At 38.9% G+C, this 26,311-nt stretch overlaps 1 protein-coding gene across 9 annotated transcripts in view; it reads left to right on the top strand.

Annotated features, from left to right (window-relative positions):
* The window catches only part of SFMBT2 (Scm like with four mbt domains 2), a 220,977-nt gene that overhangs the window by 81,309 nt on the left and 113,357 nt on the right, over positions 1-26,311 (top strand). For 8 of the 9 annotated variants that reach the window (XM_045858039.1, XM_045858046.1, XM_045858038.1 and 5 more), the window contains 2 exons: positions 21,874-21,962; positions 23,666-23,912. In XM_045858039.1, the coding sequence (XP_045713995.1) occupies positions 21,874-21,962; positions 23,666-23,912 (336 nt within the window). Of the gene's footprint in view, positions 1-21,873; positions 21,963-23,665; positions 23,913-26,311 lie in introns of those variants that run through there. The other variant, XM_045858047.1, reaches the window with a different exon arrangement.

Here is a 26,311-nt window from a genome sequence, read left to right as displayed (position 1 = left end):
GACTCAGTACACACCCGCACACACAATACAAATATTTTACAAAATAATACTCACCCTTAGAAGGTACTTTTACACTGTGTTCTGAGCTGATTTGTGTCTTTTCAAAATTCCTATGTTGAAGTCTAGAACTTCACACACACACACCCAGTATAATATTTGACAAATGTCTGGCTACCATGGGCCCTAGTCCAGTTGGCACATGAAATGAACTGTCACAGTGTACCATGACATTTTATTTCTCTGTGTTGGCAAATTGGGTCTGATTCTACACATTGTTAGGTAAAGGGCCCTTGCCTTTTTAGAGAGCTCTAGTCACAGAAAGGCTGGGATAATACACTCACATCTTACACCAAGAGTGCTGGAGATATAAATCCCAGAAGTGATATAATCATTATAGGTAGTGTTTGTTCATTCTTAAGAAGGGTCTAACTTTTGACCCAGTGATTCCACTGCTGGGATTATACCCTAAAAATCCCAAAACATCAATTCAAGAGAACCTATGCACTCCTGTGTTCATAGCAGTGCTGTTTACAATAGCCAAGAGTTGCAAACAGCCCAAGTACCCAACAGTAAACGAGTGAATCAAAACACTGTGGTACATTTACACAATGGAATACTATACAGCAGAAAGAAAGAAGGAGCTCCTACCTTTTGGGACAGCATGGATGGAACTGGAAAGCATTATGCTAAGTGAAATAAGCCATACAACTAAATACAAATACCATATGATCTCACTTAAAAGAAGCATCTAATGAACAGAAGTCAGGAAAATAGAACCAGAGGCATGGAAACATGGAACAGACTGACAGTGGTAAGAGGGGAAGAGGGAGGGAAGGCAGTTTGAAAGAAAGTAAAGCGATTAGAGTCAAGGAACAAATATGAAGGAACCAAGAACATGGATAATGGGGTGGGGATTGACTATGGAAGCGGGGCCAGGCTGGGTAGATGGGGGCAAAGGCGGAAATCATTGGAACAACTGTAAACCATAAAAAATAAATTAATTAAAAAAAGAAATGTTTCTTATGTGGTTTGTATAGTTGCCCAAAGGGTTAGCGCTATGGGTTTGCCATTAAGTAACAATAATGCAAATGAAGCCTTGTTGCAACTAATCTTCTTTCACCATAAATAAATATGCTAGTAGATAATGAAATAATTTTGCAACTGAGCAAGTGGAAACTACTAAAACTGCTTAGTGTTATTATATTTTGATTAGTCCCCTGTGATCTGCCTTTCATTTAAGGACTTGTCCTTTTTTTTATTTTCTGTTGAAGGTTAATTAGTTTGGAATTAACAACAAAACTTAATGAACAGACTGATTCCACATTAGGCTTTTACTAAAGGTTCTGACACACGTATATTTGAACCTGTGTAGTGATTTCAGTTGGGTTCAACTGAAATTTTCATTATTTTTAACAGTGACAAAAGTAATAAAAATGAAAACAGTAGATAAGTATATAACATAAAAGTGAAAGTCAACGTTCCTCTTCTATATCAAACTTCTCTGAATGAGCTGCTGAAAGATGTACATTTTTTAGATCTTATTCTATTTTATAAAGATATTCTCATGAAGATATTTTAAATTAGCAACTTAAATGAGGAAACTGTGGCCCTGAGACTATGTTTTACTTGAGCAAATCATGGTCCTCTTAGCGTCCTAGGCACCAGACCAAGCTCCTTGGGCAGGATGGGTAGGTGGCTTGCATCCTTTAATTAACTAACATTTAGTATTTGCTCTGCTTTTCTCTATCATCCATGGTGTTTCAATAAAAATACTTGTGTCAGACTGCATTTAAAATTTATTTTCTTAATGACTTCTAAGCTGATCAGTTCTGCACTTTGCAGGGAGGTGGTGTGAATGGTTCACATGAGCGCAATTCTTTCGGGTAGATAGGCTTCCTGTCTGTTTGGCAACACAATTCAGTGTTTTATTTCCTTTAGTTCCCCAAACGTGGGCAGAGGGCTCTGCATGCTCCCATTTTAGCCATTGGACATGGCCACACTTGGGAACATTCTCCAAATTTCAATAAGTCTAGGCAGTTTTTCGTTCTATCGTGTTAATGCTGTCTCTCTTCTTCTGAAGTTAGGTTATATAGCACCTTTACTTTATAATTAACCATGGGGGAAAATAACCCCAGCTTCACTTTCTACTGTGTGAGGTTCAGTAAATCTCACTGTGATATGTTGACAGCCTCTTAGGGAAACAGTTACCAGCTATAAATTCAGCGGACCATTACACTGAGAACGGGAGCATCAGAGCAGTCCCAGTCTACTCATTTACTAATTATCCATGGGTTTTACGTGTGTGTAGCTGAAGCCCCTGAGTCTGAGCGGCCAGGCTGTTTCTGCCTTGTTGTCCAGTATGTAGGATCTAAGGACACAATTTTTGGGTCCCTGCATTATTCTTTCCTCCTTTTAATCTTTTTACTTCCAACTTCAACAGTTCTGTTCATCATAATCTTTGCTGCTCAATTGTCCTTTATATCTTGTGAAAGTATGCACAGTAATGATCTCCTGGATCCCTCACATGCTTTTGTGCCCTGCTCTGGGAGTAGGCTGGACAGCGGCTGTGGCTCCTCTGGACCACCAGGGCCCCGTTTTCATGGTTGCTACTTCAGTGAACAGAAGAAATAGTGTAGTTTGCTTATGGTTTATGCCTGAGGGATAGTCTAAGTTCTGTAAGTGGTTTTAATAAACAAACCCTGGGTCAGGGGAATGAAAAGATGTTAGTTAATGATTTCTGCAATGAAAAGAAGTAATTTGAATGGGTTACAAATGAGCCTTTCAAAGGTTGTTTTACAGCCTTTCTTCAACTGTCCGCTCACTCCAGCACCTACATAAATCCTTTTTCAGAGGCATTAAAAACTGCTGTGACAAGTGTAGTTACTGTGGACAAATTTAGCTCATGTATTTTATCTGCATAATCTGATTGTAATTTATATATCTTCCGCCTAGATAAAGCAAAGCCATTTCTTCTTACCAAATTTTTCTTGTTGTCAACATGATGTGAGTGGGATATTGACTTTAACTGAAGGGTGGTGATTAATCATAGCAGCTTTCGAGGAGATGGTTTATTGCTCCGTGTAGCTGAGTGACTGCTGGCAGGGCTGTGAGTCCATCAAGATAAACCTAGGTGGGTTAGTCACTCTTGGAGGATGTGATGGATTTATTAGCCAAATTCTCTTTTAAAAATCACTTTACGTTCTTAGCAGGTGGATTTACAAATAGAAGAATGAGTTGCCATTAATGGAAGAATCTGTTAGTTTGCAAAGTAGAGTGCAGCTAACTGGGTGTCACAGTAAAAGATAAACTACCAAGAAGTCGCCACTGGAAGTGTTATCTCAAGATTCATTGAGTTAAATGCAAAGAAGACAATTATGTTCTTAATAATTGGGGTAGTTGATGGACTGGGAAGAAGAGCTTCATCCTGTGTGTAATTGCACAGGTGGTGTCATGGGATTCTACTTTTTAAAAAGTGGAGTGAAATACTGTTGTTCCCCCTGCTGCCCCCAGAAAAACTCTGTCAGCTTCATAAGGCCATGTGAGTGTTCATTTATGGTATTTCATATTCCTACCACTTTATTTTTTTGTAAGTCATTCTTACAATCTTAGATCTTCCTTCTGGGATCACTTTTGTTTTGTATGAAGTACATCCTTTGGAGTTTCCTGTAGTGGGGGACTGCTGTGGCTAAGCTCAGTTTTTGTTTGTCTCAAAATATCTTCATTTATTTTATATGACTGAAAGGTATTTTTGCTGTGTGCATAATGCTGGGTGGACAGGTATTTCATAGCAGCACACTGACAATATAATCCCGTTCTGTTTGGCTTTCATTGTTGCTGAAAAATCACTTGTCAGACTAATTGTCATTCCTTTGAAGATCAGTCTCTTTCCCTCTGGCTGTTTATAAGATTCTCTTTGTTTTTGGTGTTCTGTAGTTTCACTATAATATTTCTAAACTTAGGTTTATATTTATTTACTCTGATTGTGGTCTTTTGGGTTTATTAAGTTTGTGGGTTATTGACTATGGCCAGTTTTGACAATGTTTGTCATCATATCCTCTAATATCAGCTCTTCTGTGTTCCTTCGTCTGTTTTTAGCATTCCAGACAGACTTACCATAGACCTTATCCACCCTGTTTCTTAAGTTTCCTTTCTGTTTTCATCTTCTATCTGTGCTGCATTTTGTATAATTTCTTTGTATCCATCTTCTAGTGCACGTTTCTGTTCATAGTGTGCTGTTAACTTGGCATTGGATTTTTAAATAAAATCATTGTTTTTGACTTACAATTTCTATTTTTTACTTTCCTTGATCGTTTTGTCATTACTGTTGTTCCTCACACAATTTAAATTTCTTCTATTTCCATAAACATATTAAGTATATACCAATGTCTGAAATCTGTAAGGTCTGATTGTTTTCTGTTTATTCTGTCTTTTCCTATTGTTCCTTGCATATCTTGTGCCTTTCTTGTATATTTTGCACCTTTCCTGGTCAGTCAGTAGAAGCAATGTTGGTGCTGCCTTTACTATTGTGAGGGTTAACCAGATGAGTTCATGTCATACACTTTGAATGGTGACTGGTTCATAATAAGCTCTTCATAAGTGTTACCTGTTGTAATAATGAAAATAATAATAGTGATCTCTGTTTTGTGATTATTGATAGTGATTTTTTTTGCACTTTATCTGTGAGATTTCTTCAGATGCTGGACTGAAGATAGAGTCTCCCAAAAAAGATTTGTGTTTGCTTCTGTCGGGAACCTATGGGTAGATAACTCAATTTAATTAAATTTTCAATGTCCATATCTGTACACCTGAAATGAATGTAAAATAACATTAAATGCCAACTATAATTGAAAAATAAAGAAATAAATAAAATTTTCACCTTGAAGGGGTTTTGACGTGTGTGAGGGTTTGTGGTTAAGAGCTCTCAGGGTGCTTCCTTACCCACTTACTCACACGTTCCATCACAGTCAGGGCCAAGGTTTTGCTAACAATGGTTTTCTTGCAGGCCCTGGGACAAGGTGGTTATTTCTTGTTCTCCCTTCCACCTAGGATGTAGCCTTGGAAGTGCATGTCTTGGGAGAGTCTTCTGTTAGAATCCACGCCACGTGTGGGCCTTGGTCCTTCTCCCCTTTCACTTGATGCCTCCATGCTGTCGCCCCAGGTCCGGTTCCAATGCAGGGGACCAGCGCCCTCCAGGGATCAGTGGCTTCCGCCCTGACCTCTGCCCACTTACAATTGTGCTGTCAGTGAATTTGGGGTTCTCAGTACTCTTTTTGTCAGCTCATTAGTACATTTAACTCATCTGAGTGATATTAATGAATAGAATCTTTAGTTGTTTTCAGCACGATAGTCAAGTTATCTTTTCCAAAGCTTTGTAAACACATGTTTGTAACTACTTTTTGAGTGTGCAAATGAGTCTTTAAAGGGGAGCAGCCAACTCTTAAGTTGTTGAATTCTCCGACAGGACAAAGCTGGGGAGCAATCGTGCTCAAAGAGATGCCCGAGTCACCGCACATCTCTCTGGAGCTTCAAAGGAGAGCAAATAATATGAAGCATTATTTTTATATTACATTCAACTGCATATAGATGTGTAATGGAGTAGAAAGTGAGGTTTCCACGAATATTTTTAATATAAATTGTGAGGTTTAAAAAAATTTTGCCATAGGATGTGCTATATTCACTACTCATTATTCATTAGAGGTACTTTAGAATGAAGAGGTAGGGCTGGCCATTTCAGTTATTCCCCCCACCCCTTCCCCACTAAACACCACATATTGCACTTTTACTTTAACCAGGGAAACAGTGCTGTCAATGCCAGTCTAGCAGTTGAGAGCATCACACGATATGTCCTGAAGCAGTCACGGTATTTTCTCTTTTCTTTTGTCATTACTTTCTCTTCCTTTTTGGGGGGATTCGCTTTCTAGATCTTTTATTTGTTTTTTGCTGTTTGTCACTACTATTGACATGTGTTAGTAGAGGGCTATTATTAGTTACAATAATACTTATTTTAAAGCATTCCTTAACTGAATGAATCACAAGCTTTTTCTGACCCCTCACTTCCTACCCCTCAAATACCTGCTTCTCCTGGGGCTCAGCAGCAGGAGTCAGCACACCAGCCAGGAAAGGCCAGGCAGTAACTGGAGTAGGCGGTGAGGGCCGCCTGTCCTCTGGTGCAGCTACGCAGTTAATTGGTTGTTGCGATGCCTGAAGAATGAGCTTGGTTGTGTTCCAGTTAAACTCACTGATGGACACTAATATTTGAATTTCTTGTAATTTTCATATGTCCTCAACTATTGACTTTTCCAGCATTTAAAGATATAAAATTCATTCTTGGATTGTGGGCAGTGAAAACATGAGCGGGGAAGGGTTTGTCCTATGGGACGTAGGTGGCCCAGCCTCTCTGTAGCATCTTGTATATGTCTGTGACACTGGGCTTAGTCCTTGGAATTGTTGGGGACTACTCATGTTTTTAGTGGCTTCTTGTTGACCCCAAATTGATTCTAATTTGCATCTTTGTGACATTTTCGATATAGGTATGTTTTAATAAAAATTCCAGTGACCTTTATGAAAATACCAGTTTTTAATCAATTTACATAGACTTTCTAATTTAGCTTGGAAATGAATCAATTTTAAGTTGGTCTGTTATACTTATCACTTAGTAAATGCATGAAATATATCAAAGGTATATATAATGCTGAAGGCTAATCTCTTTCAAACTCTACTTAGAATCATGTTTCAATAATGGAGCAGCCCTTAGTGATTGTCCCCTTTAGCTTCTCCACACCTTCTCCTCTTCTGAATTCATTTTGACTTGAATTATAGAATAAAAATGTCCTTGGCAATGAATGGTGCTTGCATGATATTTAGTCCCATTTAAATAACTCTTCAGTGTATAAGGTACATACTGACTCAAGGGTTGGCCTGGCAAGCCATTCCTCACAGTTATGTGGCTGATTCTCAGAATGTGTTAGGGAGTTCTGAAATGGCATTTATTAATGGGCCTTTGGAACAAAACCAGCTTGTAACTTGGGGATTTTAATGAGGGATTTGTCTGGGCTCTTTTGCTCATTGGCCCCCAGCAGTAGAAGAGCGGTTTCTGAAGTCCCCATTCCTCCATGGAAAGAAGATAGGACTGAGCGTGACCTACCTGCAGTTTCCCAGCACTCCTTGCTAGGGGTGCAGGACCCCCAGTAACATGCAGACAGGAGCATGAGATGAGAGGACAATGTACTAATTTTGCTTTTCTACATTCTCATGTAATCTTACTCCTCCTACTGAAGTCAGACAAGATAGGTTCCTATTCAGCTATTTCTCTGACACTATGTTTTTTTTAACAGTTTATAAAATCACCCTGAGATAATGGCACTGAAAGTACTTCTTTTCCCTTTTTAATTCATACAGAAATATTCTTGAAGAAAGAATTGTTAACTCAGAATGGTTATAAAAAAGAGACATGTTTCCAAATTAATCCTATTCAGGTCTGGTTGTAAATCTCAGCATTTTATTGCATTGGGGTTATTGAAATATTAGATAAGGTGACAAAAATCACTAAGAGCTTGTGATTTTTTCACAAGTCAATTCCAGGTTGTGGTGAGAGTTAATGTCTAAATAAGTTACTGTTTTATTATATACTCCCCTATTTTAACATCTCAGATTACCCTATCTTCCCCTATTGGAAGGAAAAATGGTTGCAAAATGAGCCGGAAATTTATTCCTTTCCACTTATCTGGCATAAATTGTTCGCCTCACATGAGTTGACGAATTGCTGCTTCCAAGGCTGACATAATAGTTTTTGTTTTATTAAACAACCATAAATCTCATCTAATATGGTCTTAGTGATAACAGAAAGAAAACTGTAAGTTAATATCTGTTCCACTGCATTGCTTAGAAATAATTGTTACTAGTAAAGTTTCATTTTTCGAAACATAATTTGATCTCACGTAATTGATAGAAGAAAATTCAGGAAATTTGTTCAGTCTCTGTTTACAGATGAGTTCTTAAAAGAGAACTGCCACATGTAACCATCCAAATGAAATCTGTTTATGTAACAAAGCAGGCAGAATTTATAGTAAGCACTCAGAGTGAATTACTGACAGCTACAGGAGCAGCATGTTCTTTTGCATATTGTGATCCTTTTGCAAAGTTTTTCTTGATAGATTTTGTAATATGCTATTGCAGCATTTTTGATTGGTTGGTTGGTTTTAAGAATCACAGAGGACAAAACCTTAGGAATTTTTTTTGAAATTTCCTGTTTAGTTACTGAGAGAAAGAGGCATTGTGACTGCTCAGCTTTTCCTGCACTGGGGAGGGAAAGGCATGCCTAATTTTTGTTCTTTCTGAATAGTCTTCCTTTAATAACAAACTGAGTTATGGTTTTGAATCATGATTCTACCACTTTGGAATATTCCTTGTAATTGATCATTTTCCTTAGATTTTCTCATACCAATGAAAATCAAGCCAGCTAATTGCCTGTGTATCTCTGTATTTGGTACAGTCATTGAAACACCAGTTTGTCATGTTCAGAAACTTCACCTGGGTTACACCAAGGGTCAAGGTCCAATGTCCCAGTCAACTTCAGAGCTATGAGCTTCTACTCGGCCACTTAGCCTGTGGTTATAATTAATTCCCACAGCATTCTTACCTGTGGGAATACTGTGACTGGGGTCATATTAAAAATTTGAAGATGGATTCAAACTATAAGAGCTGAACTTATTACTGAAATATTTCAACTGCTTGAATAGAAGAGGGAGGGTGTCTGGAGTTTTTATTAGCAGACAAGTAACTTATCTGGATGGAGGTTATAAGGGCTTTGGAAAAGAGGGAGGTAGGCTGAATCTTCAGTCAGGAAGATTTAGGTTAAAAATAAGAAGGTTCTTCCTGACAGGGGAGAAATGGAAGCAAGTCACAAACCTGCATGAGATTACCTTGCCAGAAGTCTTGTTTTGTTTTTGAGTAGGTCATGTATTCTTCCACTTGAAACTTACTCCCTGGGACCATGTCCCGTGAAAATCTTTACTGTTCCCTCACTCCTCCTCTTCTCAGTTCCTCGTGGTCAGTGGAGGTTTTAGACCAGATATGTATACTAGGTTAACTCTTGAAGTCCCTACTCTTGGCCTGATTTTTAAAATAATTCTAAACCAATAAATTTTTCCCTTTGACACTGTAGGGTCACTTAGTTATATTCTCCTCTCCTTAAGCAGCCTCAGAAGGAAGCAGAGGAAGACAATAAATATTTAAGTATTCTGTTGGTCATGGAAATAAGCACTCTGGAAAAAAGAAGGAGAGGCAAATTGGCTTGGGTGTGGTGTTGATTGTCTGTACAAGAGATGTGATTTTACACGGTGTATGTGGGAGAATAGGAGCTAGTCCCCGAAGTGACATCTGAGCAGAGGTGTGAATGAAGGGAAGAGCCAAGCCTCGGTTATAATTGGGGGAAGAGTGTCTTGAGCAGAGGCAACAATCAGTGCAAATGTCCTTAGGCGGGAGCATGCTTGATGTATCAGTGAGGGGCACGTGGAGGCTAGAGTTTGAGACCAGGAACCCAGCATGGTTGGGTTCTGGTAAAGGTTCTCTCCTGGGCTGCCGACTGCCAACTTCCCATTGTGTCCTTATTGGTTGGAAAGAGCGAGACAGCTCTCTGGGGCCTCTTTTAAAAGGGCACTAATCTCATCATGAGAGCTTCACCTTCATGACCCAAGTACCTCCCAAGAGCCCCACTTCTATATACCAGCACACTATGGATTAGGATTTCAGCATAAGAATTTTGGGGGAGAAACACTTAATTGATAACACTAAATGAAGAATGTTTCAAGGAGAGGGTGATCTATTTGAAGAAGGAGAGAGTGATCTGACATATTGAATGCTGTTATTATGCCAAATAAGTGTACAACTGGGAATTGACTATGGGATTTCGCAATGTGAAACTCATTGGTGATCTTACCCTACTGCCTGCTTAATCTTTTCCACTCCGTCTGGTACTGCGTAGGTTGAGCCCCACTTGGTTCATAGTACTTGCCCAGCTTGCTTCCAAATAATCGTGCCATGGCACCTGTTGTAGCCTGTGCCCTTGGATTTGACAGAGAAATTGATTTGTGAATTTTGCCATATACAGTTCTCAGAGCAGAAATTTCCTAAGAGAAGATGTGTGTGAAGGAGTGAGGGCATAAGGTTTGGATTATTCTCCAGTTTGCAGACCTGTCATTTAGATATCATTCTACCCCTGTAATTCTGAGTTGCTAGTGACTGCTATAACTCAGACGTGCAAAATTGTCTTGATTCTTTTTATTGATTTTTTGAGATACATGTCAGTTTGTTGTTCTACTCATTTGTGCATCCATTGGTTGATTCTTTATGGGCCCTGACTGGGGGTTGAACCTGCAACCTTAGCGTAACAAGACAATGCTCTAACAAACTGAGCTACCTGGCCAAGGCTATTATGATATTTTTTTAAAAACTTACAGGTCACTAACACATTTCTACTAAAATGTTTTAAAAAATTAAAGGTCAATAAAAATGTTCTAGTCAAAAGTAGTGTTGGAAAAGATTTTGATCTACAATAATTGGATAATAAGTGCTACAGTCAGAAGATTATTCTCTGGGGTCTCCATTTTGCCAAGAAGTTCCCTTTTTGGGCAATTCACATACAGAATCGTAGTGTTTTTATGGGACTGTTTGATAGAAGAGAGTTTGTGTTTCACTAGTATTCATAAACATTGCAGTGTGAAAACTTCTACCACATTTGGAGTCACGTGTCATGTTCAGACATGACTGTGAGGTCAGTGAGTTTGTCCATTACTTGCAGAATGCCTGCAAGACACGGGTGCTCACAGCTGGACCGGACAGATTGTCTTAGAGAACATGTTTTGGATTTTCTTGGACTTCACTTTAATAAGAGGAATTTCATTGCATATCATATATGTCCAATCTCAAGTGGGATGTTTACTGAGAATCATTCCATTTCTTCCCTCATGTTGCTTTTCATATTCAGTGTGAACCTCCTTCAATTTAAAGTGTATTTAAAGATGCCTTTAATTATTGTGATGAGCATGTTAATCAGATTTGTATCTATTAAGAAAGTAACCTTCAGTTATGTATTTTTGCAAAGTATTCTTAAAATGTCATTCTAAGGGAAATAACATTTCATGACTTGTAGCTCTTGGGACAAACAGGAGTTTTTATTTTAAATTATTTAAAATTTTCCCACCTAGCAATGTAAATCTTTACAAGTAGACAACCAGTAGATTTAAGAAAGCTGACAATCTAAGGTGTTGTTGAATAATTGTGTTTATGTCCTAGATTTCTGAAATAATTTGTGTTTTTTATCTGATTTATTTCCTTAACTACACAATACATATGTTTGCACATACACTCTCTAGTATACCTGTTACAAACTGTCTTAAGTCTGTCTGTCTCTTTGGGTAATATTGGTTGAATGAGGATGAGGATAAACAGTTCATCGGGTTTAAACAGCTCATACATAGCTGAGATGCTGTGTATGGAAGTGCTTGGCTCAATAGTTGGTACATCCTGAACACTCAGATTTTTTTCTAATCAGAATTGTGGTGTCTAAAATCTGTTGGATTAGGGGTAGGATGATAAATTGCTTCACTTCTGAAAGCTATTGGGGAACATTTATTGGGACCCTCTATGCTAGGCACCAGGATAAACAATGATGATAAGATAGAGCATGTTGTCCGTAAGGAATTTACAGTCTGAGGTTTAGGTTCACAGCAAGATTGAGAGGAAGGTATAGAAAGTTCCTGGATATATCCTTCCCCCATATGGGCAAGATCCCCCATTATCAGCACCCTCCACCAGATGGTACCTTTGTTGTAGTTGACCGCCCTGCATCAACACGTCATCATCACACATTGTCTCTAGTCTACATGAGGGCTCACTCTTGGTGTTGTGCATTCTGTGGGCTTGGACAAATGTATAGTGACATGTATCCACCATTCTGTTATCATACAGAGTAGTTTCACTGCCCTAAAAATGCTGTGTATTCCCCCTGTTCATCCCTCCTTCCCCACTAACTCCTTGGCATTTTCTAGAACATCATATAGTTGTAATCATACAGCATGTAACCTTTTCAGATTGACTTTTTTTCACTTGTAACATGGATTTAATGCCTTTCTGTGTCTTTCTGTGCCTTGATAGCTCATTTTTTTAGTGCAGAATAATATTTCATTGTCTGGATGTGCCTCAGTTTATTGATCCATTTTACTGAAGGACATCTTGGTTGCTTCAAGATTTGGCAATTATGAGTAAAGCTGTGTTGTAAACAATGTGTGCAACTTTTTGTGTAGACATAAATTTTCAACTGCTCTGAGTAAATACCAAGGAGCACAATTGCTGATTGTATGGTGAGACTATGTTTAGCTGTACAGAGAAGCTACCAGACTGCCTCCTTAAGAGATTGTCCATGTCTCATCCTCACCAGCTGTGATGGAGGGCTCTTACTTCTTCTTCACGGGGCTGCCCAGATTTGGTGGTGTCGGTGTTCTGGATTTTGGCCATTCTAATAGGTGTGAACTGGCATCTCTTGGTGGTTGTTTTAATCTGCTTTTCCCTGATGGCGTCTGATGCACCGTGTGCTGTTGTCATCTGCATATCTCTTCTTGTGAGGAGTCTGTTAAGGTGTTTGGCCCTTTTTATTTATTTTTTATTTTTTAAATATATTTTATTGATTATGCTATTACAGTTGTCCCATTTCCCCCCCGCACACCCCTCCCACCCACATTCCCCCCTTTAGTTCATGTCCACATGTCATAAGTTCTTTAGCTTCTACATTTCCTATACTATTCTTGCCCTCCCCCTATTTTCTCCCTACCATCTATGCTACATATTCTCTGTACCTTTCCCCCGCTCTCCTCCTCCCACTCCCCTGCTGCTAACCCTCCATGTGATCTCCATTTCTGTGGTTCTGTTCCTGTTCTAGCTGTTTGCTTAGTTTGCTTTTAAGTGTGATTGTTAACAACTGTGAGTTTGCTGTCTTTTCACTGTACATGTTTTTTATCTTCTTTTTCTTACACAAGTCCCTTTAACATTTCATAAAATATGGGCTTGGTGATGAACTCCTTTAACTTGACCTTATCTGGGAAGCACTTTATCTGCCCTCCCATTCTAAATGAAAGCTTTGCTGGATAGAGCAGTCTTGGATGTAGGTCCTTGCCTTTCATGACTTGGAATACTTCTTTCCAGACCCTTCTTGCCTGTAAGGTCTCTTTTGAGAAATCAGCTGACAGTCTGATGGGAACTCCTTTGTAGATGACTGTCCCCTTATCTCTTGCTGCTTCTAGGATTCTCTCCTTCATTTTTACCTTGGCTAATGTAATTATGATGTGCCTTGGTGTGTTCCTCCTTGGGTTCAAGTTCTTTGGGACTCTCTGAGCTTCCTGGACTTCCTGGAAGTCTATTCCCTTTGCCAGATTGGGGAAGTTCTCCTTTATTATTTATTCAAATAACTTTCCCACTTGTTGCTCTTCCTTTTCTTCTGGTACCCCTATAATTTGGATATTGGAACATTTAAAGATGTCCTGGAAGTTCCTAAGCCTCTCCTCATTTTTTTGAATTCTTATTTCTTCATTCTTTTCTGATTGTATGTTTTCTTTCTTCCTTCTGGTCCACACCATTAATTTGAGACCCAGTTTTCTTCCCATCACTATTGGTTCCCTGTGCATTTTTCTTCATTTCACTTAGTGTAGCATTCATTTTTCATCTAATTTGTGACCAAAATCAACCAATTCTGTGAGCATCCTGATCACCAATGCTTTGAACTGTGCATCTGGTAGGTTGGCTGTCTCTTGGTCACTTAGTTGTATTTTCTCTGGAGCTTTGATCCATTCTTCCATTTAGGCCCTTTTTTTTTTTTGGTCTGGTCGTATCTGTTATGAGGGGCAGAGCCTTAGGTGTTCACCAGGGTTCTGGTGTGGGTGGGCTTGTGTATGTTCTAGGACCCTATGGGTCTCTCCAACAAACTCTCCTTTGAGGCTGGGAGTCTCTCCCAGCACCTCAACCTCCACAAGTGTTTTCTTTCAATCAGTGCTTTTAGGCTTTATTTCCTGGCGCTGGGGCCCTTGGTTGTGTGGTCTGTCTTGCTGCCCGTTTTCACCGGGTTTATCTGTGCGAGAATGTTTGTGGATAGCCAGCTGCCATGCGCGCCTCACTGGGTCTGTTCGTTGCCTGCCTGCGCCTGTGCCTGCTCCCGGGGTCTGCAACTGGAGTCTGCCAGCCATTGCTTTTTCTTGCTGTGACCCCTCTCCACCAGGGGCCGCTGACTCTGCCCCTTTTACCAGTCTGGATGAATGGTTGTTGGGACTTCCATACAGTTCAATTTTCTGTCTGTTCTGGTGTTTTTGTTTCTAAATTTTTATTGTCCTTAATTTTGGTTGTACGAGGAGGCACAGTGTGTCCACTTATGCCTCCATCTTGGCCGGAAGTCCTGGCCCTTTTTAAAATAATTTTTTTCCCTTTTGTTGAGTTTTAAGAGGTTTTTTAAAACATTTTGGATAAAGTTCTTTATTAGATGAGTCGTTTGCAGATATTTTTCTCATTCTTTTTACATTGTCTTTCACAGAGCAGAAGTGTTTAATTTTAATGAACTTCAACTTATTATTTTTTTCATACATCATGCCTTTGGCGTTGTAGTTTAAAGGGTATCACCATACCCAAGGTCACCTAGGTTTTGTCTTGTGTTTTCTTCTAGGAGTTTTTATATTTTTGCGTTTTACATTTAGGTCTGTGATTCATTTTGAGTTATTTTTTTTTTGAGAAGAGTAATTTTTGTGTTCAATCTGTGTGTAGGTTCTTCTTCTTCTTCTTTTTGCTTATGGATATCCAGTCTCCAGAACCATTTGTTGAAAAGACTGTCATTGCTTCATTGTCTTGCCTTTGCTCCTTCATCAAAGACCAGTCAACAGTATATATGTAGTCTGTCTCTTGGGTCTCCTTTTGTTCCTCTGATCTGTTTGTCTCTTCTTTCGCCGTCACCACAGTGACTTGATTCCTGTAGTTTTATAGTAAATCTTGATGTCTGTCAAGTCCTCTTGACAGTAGTGTCAGTCCTCTCACTTTGTTCTCCTCCTTCAGTATTGTATTGGCTATTCTGGATCTTTTACTTCTCCATGTAAACTTTAGAATCAGCTTGTCAATATCCACCAACTCACTTGCTGAGATTTTGATTAGCATTGCAGCGAATCTGTAGATCAAGACTGGAAGAAATGACCTCTTGATAATATTGAGTCTTTCTATCCATGATTGTGGAATGTGGCTGTCTTTACGTAATATTTTTTTTTGATTTTGTCATAATTACCTCTTTCTCTGGGAAGGTCACTCTTTTGTTCTTGTGTATTTCAACTCGTTGGGTGAGGCCCACCCAGGTTGGGAGGGCAGTCTGCTTTGTCACAGTCTACCACTGTGAATGTGAATCACACCCAGAACACCCTCACAGAAACACCCAGGGTGGTGTTTGACTAAACATCGGGTGCTGTGGCCCAGTTGAGCTCACACACAAACCATCACAGACAGTAATGTGAAAAATTTTGAAAAATAAGCCTATTCATGTAATTGGATATATACAAAGGGCATGTTAATGTAAATTTTGTGCAAACTTGTTTCATTCTTTTTAAAACATCTACCTAAGGGGGGGAGCATTAGGAAAAATTTGAATGTAAGTAATTTTGCAGTAAGAGTGAAAGTAACTCTACAGGAAGAAATAAGTCAAGTATGTGTGTATGAGAGAGACACTTATGAGAATAAAATCTTTAAAAAAAGCAAGTGTCTTATTCCATGGGACTTTAGAGAGAGCCCTGGACCTTTGTGATATGTCAGTTCAGGCTTGACAGTTTTGCTGCAGTGCAAGCTAATAAAGACCTGTAGGAAGTTTCTCCTAGTGGAGAATAATGAATAGCATATTCTTTGGAAGGTTATTTTTTTTAAGATTTTATTTATTTATTTTCTTAGAGAGGGAAGGGAGGGAGATAGACAGAGAGAGAGAAACATCAATGTGTGGTTGCTGGGGGTTATGGCCTGCAACCCAGGCATGTACCCTGGCTGGGAATCGAACCTGGGACACTTTGGTTCCCAGCCTGCGCTCAATCCACTGAGCTATGCCAGCCAGGGCTTGGAAGGTTATTTTTTAAAGCAGGAAAATATTTAAAGCAATAGCAGAAATGTCTATAAAGTGAGATATTAGTTGTTAGAGAAGAATTAGAGAGAATTGCAAAAATGAGAGAAATTCCATATTCTATTGGTTAAATATCTCTTAGCAGGGAATAATGGTAAGGGTTTTGATTTATTCTAATAGTTTTAGAGGCTGTTGATCTTCTAGGCTCTGAAAGATAAGTTGGAGAGTAATATGAGTTGTGCCTTGAAGATGTCATAAATAGTTATAATTTGTATGGCTTTTGTTTTGTAAGTCTTGTGTGTTTCTAGCACTAAGAGGTTCTGGAAAGCTTCAGAGAAAGCAAATGGTCCTTTAGGGATACGGTATGGATGTGCAGGACCTTCCTTGTAGTTCTTGAATCTCTGGGTGATGTTCTAGTCTGAAATGAACAGTATCAGTGTTGCCTAATGGACTCATATTGTGTACTCACTTAGAAGGAGAACTCCAGAGAAATATTAAATACCTGTCCTACCACATAACACATTTGATGCCATCTCTATTAAATGGGCAGGTCTCTGGCTCTCTAGATTATGTATGCTGGAACTAAAATCTTCAGTGATAACTTATATCATACAAATACATGAAATAAAGCAAATAAGAGAAAAAAAACAAAAAGAAATGACAGTTCATTTGTGAATGCTGGTAGTGTGCTATTGAGTTAAATTGTATTTTATTGAAAGGTCTATGTAGTATCTATAGTAACAGTGGTTCCTCATCTGAGTTCAATAATTTTTATTTCAACGAAAGATTAGTGAAACAGTTATAATTTATAAATCCATGCATGTTTCTCTCCCTTTCTTTCTCCCTCCCTCCCCCTCCCTAAAAGTAAATAAAATTAAAAATAAATGAATAAAGGCTCATGCTGAATATTATATAAGATGTTAAGAGCTTTGCTATGTTTAGCAAATAAATAATATCTAATATATAAGGAGCTCCTGTAAATCAACATTTTTAAAAAAGGATATGTGCATAGAAAAACGAACAAGGGGTATGAATAGTAAGTTTCCAGAAAAGAAATGTGAATTGTCATAATGTCATGATTCTAGATCCCACTGATAACCAGGCAGTTGAAACTGTGATTCTGAGGCTCAGAAGAGAGGTCTGGTTTGTAGAGGGAAATTGGCCGTTGTTGGTATTGATGTGATTCAGGTCATGGGAATGGATAAAATTATCCATGGAAAGACCACAGAGTGAGAAGAAAGGAGAGCCAGCCCGGGACCGATTTCTAAGCAGCACTGAATCACTGGAAGTTGAGGAGGGGAGGTCCACAGGGGACAGTGTGAAGAGAGGGTGTGCTCAGTTGTGTCGAATATGAAAGTGAGGCTCCAGGAGGCATTTGTGTAGGGATGTGCAGGTCTTTTGAGTCAGTCCAGTGTAGTTCAGTGGTGTGGCAGCTCTAGAGACTGGGTTGAATGGGGGGGCCATGGGGAGATAAGTCTTCTTTGCTTATGCTTGGTTTTGGAGGGGAGCAAAGAGATAGAGTAGAAACTTGTTAGAAAAAAGTGTTCAAGGGAGATTTTTTAAAAAAGGAAAAGTGGTTCTAAAATGTATGTGGTGGTTTGGCCCAGAGTTTTTTCTTTGTGCTGCAGTTATTGGTTGCTCTAGTTTCCCAGGGGCACAGATGGGAGGCCGAATGAGGCAGCAGTGGGGAGGGTGGGAGAGCAGAGGACAGGAAGGTCACTGGGCCTGGGCAGCAAGATTGGGAGCTGGTGGTTTTTAAGGAGAACAGTCATGGAGGCAGGAGTAGCACCTTCAGGCAAGTGCCACTTCACCTCTTGTGTGTCCCCGATGGGGACACTCCTTGCCGCTACTCCCCTAGATGGCACTGGATGCTGTTTGGAGGAGCCAATAAAAAAATACTATGTAATTTCTAAAAACCCTTTCAACAATACATTACTGCAAACAGATATTTACTGAGGTATTTGCCTTATTTAAATAGGCATAATAAAATACACTAAGAGCTTATTAGAATAAATTCATTTGTCAGTAAGATGTGACTTGTGTGAATTGTAGGAATAACTTAGTGATGAAAAGTAAAGTTGTAAAGCAACTGCTTAAGCCAGATTGGAATGTAAGTGTGATGAATCTGGTTTGAACTCTGAGTTTTACGATTACTGTCACAACAGCGCTATTTTTCTTGTTTCTCTGTGTAACATTAAGGACAGGAGTTTGATTTGGATGTGGAGGAAATGTAGATTACAGGAGCTATAGTATGCTCTGCAGTGTCAGTTACAAATTAAGTATAAATAGATGTGTATGTAAACATTCATATTAATGTAAGCGTTGTGTATCATCTCTTCCCTATTGATCTTGATCTCATAAAAATCATCAACAAGTGACTTGGAATAATACCCTTTGTGCATTGTGTTAAGATATTACTAAGTTTAGCCAGAGGGATTGCATTGTATTGTTCTATAATAATAGGGGATCAATTTTATAATAATCTGAAGAAACAGGAATAGAAGCTAAAAATGAATTGGATTTCCCTAACAGTTTACATTAGGAATTCTTTTTAATAAGGTAGTTTGTGTGTGTGTGTGGGGGGAGGGGGGGTACCGGTTTGTCAGTGTTTCAAGATACCATAATGATGGCAAAATTAGCAAACTAGGGAAGGGAAATTAAGAGATTAGAAGACTAAAAGTGCCATTGATATGTTGGAACTTTTATTCTAATTATAGTTTTTCAAGTTAATAACATATTGTGATTTTTTTATATCCATGGCCATCATTTTGTATCCATGATCCGATCTACAAGGTTATTAAATGTATTACTAAATTTGGGTTGCAAGGAGTTGTAGTTTATAATTACAACATCATTTTGGATATTTCATATATGTTCTCCTGAAAAGGAAAGATAGCATGTTGTATAAGTAGTTGAATGCATTAAAGAAGGAATGATCGGTTGCATTATCAAAGAACGCTTCACTTTTTACAAGGGTTGCTTGATACTGTACACCCACATTCTAGCTACTGGGAAGCTTATATCTATTTTCTCATTTAATCCTTAGAACCGCCCAATGAAGGAGTCCCCATTAAGAGTCACACACAACCCTGTAATGATGTGTAGAACGTTAAATAGCGAAGCTCTTTCTTTGTAAGGGCTTGCATAAATACTGTCCAAGGTTTTATTAAATGTTCTAATTATGGGGAATATTCTGAGGTTCTTGCCACTTATTTTTCTTACTTTAACCTAATGTTAGCCTTATTTTAACCTAACTGAAAGAGTCCTAAAAAGCTGAAATGAAACTTTCCCTCTAATCTAGTTATGACAGGTGCCTAGGAATCTGTGTGTGTCTGTGTGTAATTTTTATAACATTCTTCATAAGTTTCATCTTCACCTGGGTTGTATTTATGATTAAGGACAGAAATACTTATGTCTATGTGCTTGAACCCCAGTAGTATGTAATGGGATCCACTGCACAGAGTAGAAACTTATCAATCCTGTTGAATACTTTTATCGTATATCCTTCTGTTTGTAGGGACAATTTAATTTGAACCCTCTGAAAAATGAATGTAGATTCTCTTTTAAAAATGTCCAAGGGAAGGAACTCTGTAGTCTTTTATTCTTAATAGTAAATGTGTAAGTGCTTCCATTTATAATTTAAGATTCACTCCTGCCTCTTTTCTTTAACAAAGTCAGTATTAAAAGTACTTTCCTGCTAAGTCAAAGGCTGCTGCCTCACATCTTGTTGTGAGCCCAGTTCTCTGGTGCGTTAGGAGGCTCAGTGGACTGAGCACTCGCATTTCTCTCTTCTTCCTCCAGATACTCCCTTAGGGTGATAGTGAAGGAACAACAACAACAACAAACCATAACCAACAACCAGAAGGAATTCAAGAGGGACCAGCACAGAAATTTCAAAATGTTTCTGGCAGCCTGGAACCTGAGGGAGTCTTGGTGACTGCTAAAATGTTGTGGGAACTTCCACTGAGGGGGGGGTCCCTCAGAGGCTTGGGACTTTGAATGCCAGGAGGGTCGGACTCCCTTGTGGGGCTGGGAATCCCAGGGCTTAGCAGGATGCCTGTAGTCAGAACACTTCCTGGTTCTAGCCCCAGCCCCGTGCCCCCCCCGTGTTTATATATGGCATATATGTGGTTATATTTTGTGGACATATGTGTCTTTTTTAATTCTAATAGCATCCTATAAACAAAATGTTGTAAACACTATTATACTGATGAGTACACAGCATACAAGAAATTTGAATGAGTTACTCAACATTATAAGGATGGCGGAGCCCACCCTGGAGCCCAGATCCTGCCCACACCATGACTTTGCTTTTCCCACATCAATACCATGGTGTCCTTTTGTAACAACTCTGTTCCTTTAGTTTTGACCTAGGAATCATGCCTTTGAAGCACCTAAACAATGTACACACCACTTGAGTCTTGAACCTCTCAGAAATGCTAAGTATTGGATGTACCCAGGCAGTATCCAGGCAGTACCCAGGCCCATGGGCTCTTGGTGTGATGTGAAGGTCAGGATCCTTGTGTGGGGCGAATGGGAATCAGGGAGTGCTAATCACCCGTTGCTGGTTTTGTGGTGCCCCTGGAAGGCTCAGGGCCTTCCTGGGTGTGAATGTGACCTGCTGAAGGCTTTGGAGATCTGCAGCTTGGGAGATTAGTCAGGGAGTTACATTTTGCTCAGGTCTTGGTTTCTAAGCACTTGTAGAATATTTTGGCCTTGAAGATCTGATATTTATTTATTTGTTTATTTATTTATTTATTTATTTTTAGAAAGGGGAAGGGAGGGAGAAGAAAGGGTGGGAGAGAGGGAAATAAACATCAACGTGTGTGGTTGCTTCTTGCGTGCCCCCTCCTGGGGACCCCACCCCGAACCCAGGCATGTATCCTGACTGGGAATCAAACTAGCTACCCTTTGGTTTGCAGGCTGGCACTCAATCCACTGAGCCACACCAGCCAGGGCTGATATTTCTTTTTTTCAAAAGATGCCTTTAATACATTTCTTCCTTTTCACTGAGCTGTCACCCCTCTTTTGGGTCCTGTCACTTGTACTTAGTTTCCATCTGCAGTAGCTTCTCTCTTGCTTTTTCTGCCATTAGTTTGTTTCCATTCAAGCATTTTTTTTAATTGGTTAGACTTATTTTATGCAAAGATTTCCTCCTATTGAACATACTTGTTGACATGTTTTGGCTGTCCACAGTGACACTCCACCACCTAACATTGTTTCCCAGGGTCCTGTGCGCAGACTGCCGGGTCTGGCAGGGACCCCGCTGCCTTTCTCCCTTTCCTCCCTCACTTTGTCACTCTCACTGGCATGTGGTGTTCCTCTTGGTCTGAAAATCTCAACTTCCTTTTCTCTGCCTTCATACACCTTTTATATAATTCAGAGCCTGGTTTTATTTTCTCACCTGGGAAACAAACTTTCTCTGATTCTTGTAGCCCTCATCGGTCTCTTCCTTCTTGGAACCAACTGAATTATATGCTTTATAATAACTGGTATTCACAGAAGTTTCTAAATAGGTTGTAAGACTTCAGTAGCACCTATTAAACCTCCTTCCTGCCCAGCAAGATCGAGGCACCTGGTAGGTATGAAGTCACCCATTGTTGACAGATTTATTATTGTGATTTTAGTACTTAAGAATTGGTGCTTGAAAGAGAAATATTGAAATAACACATCTGCAACCAAGTGCTGTGCTTTTAAGTTTATTCAATACTAGAATGGTGTTGAAGAATGTTTTTTCTCTTTTGTCTCACCAGCAATCAAAGAAAAGTACACAGACTGGACAGAATTTCTCATTCGTGACTTGACTGGCTCCCGGACAGCCCCCGCTAACCTCCTGGAAGGTGTATGTATTATTGTTTACAGCTATTCTATGTCTGAAGCTTCACAGTTACTTGAGCTCAAACCTAACAGCACCTTTGCATATATCCTTCTGCAGGTACATGTGTACACACAGGTATCTATGTCCAAAGAGCCTAATTTCCTGTGTTTTTTTTTAAGTTACTCAGGTTACCGATTCTAATGGCATTGAACATTTTTTTATCTGTGGTACAATCAATAAATGGAAAAGTTGCTTCTATGTGAACACATTTTTAAATAATAATGTTAGACTATCTTCTCACTATCCTGTTTCTTTAAGCCCTGACCCTATGTTAATGAATGTAAATCAAATCCTGTAGAATAACCATTCTGTGTAGGTGAAACTAAGCATATATAAGCTCTAGTATAGTCTCTGAATATATTGATTAATGGTACCATTAACTATTCCATTCTGGATGCATAGCCCTAAGATTTAAATACATGTATTAAATAATGATTGAATTAACTTCTCGTATAAAAACAAGATAATTAATGGCTAACCATATTTAAGTGTGATTAAGGTAACAACATACTGAAAAAATAGTTTAATCTGATATCTTTATGGTTAATTTGAAAATAATTTTATGATGAAACATTTTACTTTTACTGTATATTATATAACAGGAAGAGATGTATTGTGTTATAAACAATTATTGAATTAACAAATCTGTTTGAAGAATGCTCCTGAAAAAAGGGGAAACACAATGAATGACAAGGAATACAGTATAGATTTTGACAATGCCATTATTCTCATAACCTTCCATAAATTTCCCTTCTCTCATAAAAGATGTTGATATTTTGGAACACCACTATCTAATACATTGGGTTACAGGGTTTGGTGTTGTGAAGATTTTGCCTGGTGTATTTGTTTATCTTAATGGCTACTAATGTAATTGTTTGGTTAACAAATCATAATGATGGTTTTTCACCCTTTTAAAAGGACAAGTTGTTGTACTCTTTTAGGTTTTTTTTTTTAATATATTTGCTTACAAGCCTGGCTGAACAAACACCCTTTTCATATGCTAACACATGCTAAGAAGCTTGCTTAGATAGAGCAGTAATTACATATATTCTCTAAGCCAACTATCAAGTTAAATGTTGAAATAAGTTTACATAGTAATCTTAATTTTGTGTATATCATTAATGTGCATTAAACATGCCATCTACACATATTCATGCCTTATGCACGTAACCAAAGTGTGAGAGAAGAGCTTGGTCATTACAGCAGTGGCCGTCATAAGGCACATGTCTGCTGAGCCCTGGTTTAAACTTGTAGCTCTGTGTTTGTTATATCTGTCTATTTGAAAAGCAGATGTTCTGCTACTACACCCTTTCCAGCTCAAGGCAAATTTGGGTATAACTCTTCTTAAAAGCATTCTCATTTCTAACAAATGCAATTTTGTCTGGGAAGGGTGATTTGTTTGGCGAGAATGAGCACGAACTGTTATTTCCTATTGACTTGTGATTTTTGTTGTCGGATACAGAGTTGGGGATATGGAAGTGTGTGTGGGCGGGGAGGGAAGGGGCGGGGGCGAGTCTGTGGGAAGGATGGGGGTGGAGGGGAACACCAGATTGTTTGCCAATAGCTTGGATGATGGTGTGAAAAAATATTATCTTCTGCTGTCATCTGTTTCCATGAGAACCTTAAAATAAAGTTTAAAATAAGGAGTTTTGCTTCTGTTTAAACAGCCTCTGCGAGGGAAAGGCCCTATAGACCTCATTACAGTTGATTCCTTAATAGAACTTCAGGATTCTCAGAACCCTTTTCAGTACTGGATAGTTAGTGTGATTGAAAATGTTGGAGGAAGATTACGCCTTCGCTATGTGGGATTGGAGGACACTGAATCCTATGACCAGTGGTTGTTTTACTTGGATTACAGACTTCGACCAGTTGGTTGGTGTCAAGAGAATAAGTACAGAATGGACCCACCTTCAGGTAAGGGCTGAAGCTTTTGCTGCCATGAATTATTTGAGAAAAAGATATGTTTTTTTCTGTATGTGTCTCTGGAAAATTTATGAGCTCTGTGGTATCTTGTACATCTGAGTATGTGAATATTAAGCATTTTAACTTAAGAATACTTTCTATGGAGACTAAAACATAAAACCTCAATTAATAGTGTTCTAAAAGGAGAAAATTGTGTTGGAGGCTGTGACAAAGTGGATCTAGTTCCTCTGGAATCACTGGTTCAAAAATGAAAGACAATGGATTGGAATTGGTTATATTCTCCCCTTTTCTTTGGGGATTTTGATAGTCTTGCAAGGAGGTTCCTAAATCTCCATTTGTCCATCCATTCATGCACACATACATGAATCCATCCATTCATCCATCCGTCCACCCACCATCCATCTGTCCATCCGTCCATCCATCCATCCTCCATCTATCCATTCATCCCTCTGAATATCCAAACCAAATGCTTATCATTGTGTAATCTGTTCTGACCTGGAAATAGAAAAGAGAAGAATCACCATGCTTTTCCCCCTGACATATCAAAGATTTTAATTAGCTTCAAATGTACTGCCAAGTGACTTTCCCTAGCCTTAATTGGATAGAATGGTGCTTTATGCTTTCTGACATACCTAACTGGGCAGTAATCTTAGTGTTTATAAAATAATAATTCTTAAATGTTTACTATGTTCCAGGTGATTTTACATCTGCTATGTTGTTTATTTTGATTCCAGAAAAGTACTACATGTTTGGTGTGAATATTTCCTTTTACAGCACAGAAAATTGAGACTGGGTTTAATCTTCTTGTCCAGGGTGACCCAGCTTATTAAATGGGGGATGCACTATAATTAAATCCCAGGTCCTTTGCCCATTCTCTTCCCCCTGCTTCCCCTTACTAGCCTCACCAAACTTTGGATGGATAGCCTCAGAACAAAAATGTTGGATTCTTATGGAATTAAGGATGCAAAGGAAGAAATACACGTTTCTTCTAGAAATGCTGATCTTCACACTGGTGAATTCTGCAGGTTTACTGGAAGCAAGGAATTGGCTCTTTGTTTTATTAAAATTGCCAGAGATTTCCTTCCCGAATTAGTTGTCGCTGTTAGTCCTGAGTAAATGAAATGAAGCTGAGGAGTTGCGTTTCCTTTTTCTGTCACTCAAGGGCTTTAATTGAAAAAAACTTACTCGTTCTGTTTCTCATGCGTTTGCATTTGCGTTGAATTTGACAGGCATGTGGACATGTAGCATGGAACTTTATTAGTATTATTGTTGTCAACATTTTGAGAAGCAGCCAAAAAATCCATTTACACCCTGAGTAATTTTGGACTTTGATGACAAACAAAGGGCTTGTCGGCTTCTGAGGAGAGAGCTAAGCTCACGTTTGCCTTGGGATTCATAACGCTGCAGGAGAAATTTACTTTGTGTGGAAAGCTGGGTGTATAAATCTTAGCTTAGTATCTAATTGCTTTATAAATTTTAGGGGAAACATATATTTGCCAGTGTAAAAATTTATAGCAAAGCAAAGGATCACTAGTAGCTCCTTAGGTTCTCTGAAATGTTTCTTCCCTGTGAAATCGTAGATGCAGTACTTAAAGCATGAATGGAAAATGGGAAGTGTCGAGGTAGAAATCTGGAAATACTTGCATATGAGAACCCTCCTCTTTCACGTAACTTGATATCTTTATAAGGATAAATTATGTTTGTTTGTCTTAGTAATTTTCTGGATGTGAGTTATCCATTTCATTGAAGAATTTGTGTGTCTCTAAAGACTTTGAGGCATTTCTCAATAAGAAGTTATTTTCCCAACATTTAAATTGTCAGCAAGAAAGGCTATGTATGTGAAGAAGAAAAAAAAGTGAAATGCCATTCAAAATGCGACTTTTAGCTTTTGAAATGCAGTAGTTACGAGACAAAAACTGGGTTCGGTCACCTTATTCAGCAGAGCAGCACCCCGGGAAGCAGCTGTTGCTGTGTCTCACACATGGGACCAGAACCTGGTGCCCTGGGTCTGTTGAAATTAATTTCAAGTCCCGGTGTGACTTGTAAAACTTGTATGGCAGTGCTATTTCCTTGACCAAAATAGAGATAGCAATAAAATTTCAGTCTTGCATAGAAAATATGAGGCTACTGTTTAAAAAATTCCCAACACCCTTAAATAAATGAAGAGTGTTCAGCATTAACTGATGGTGAGGAGCAAAGTTGGAAGGGGTGGGGGAGGCTACACTTTGAGATAAGCCCTTGTGGGTCTCTCTGCTCTTGATGCAGTCTTTGCCATGCACCCCAGTAACACTACCACCATTGCCAAAAATAATCATAGCTCTTCCTTTAATTTCATTTATTCTTTCTACTTTTTAAAGGGCACAATAATTGTCAACTGCTGAGTGCTAATA

This window comes from Phyllostomus hastatus, unplaced genomic scaffold (assembly GCF_019186645.2).
Source record: "Phyllostomus hastatus isolate PE091 unplaced genomic scaffold, TTU_PhHast_1.1 phas_scaffold_1674, whole genome shotgun sequence".
NCBI lineage: Eukaryota > Metazoa > Chordata > Mammalia > Chiroptera > Phyllostomidae > Phyllostomus > Phyllostomus hastatus.
Note: the sequence above shows the minus strand (reverse complement) of the source record. Positions and strands in the feature narration are given on the sequence as shown.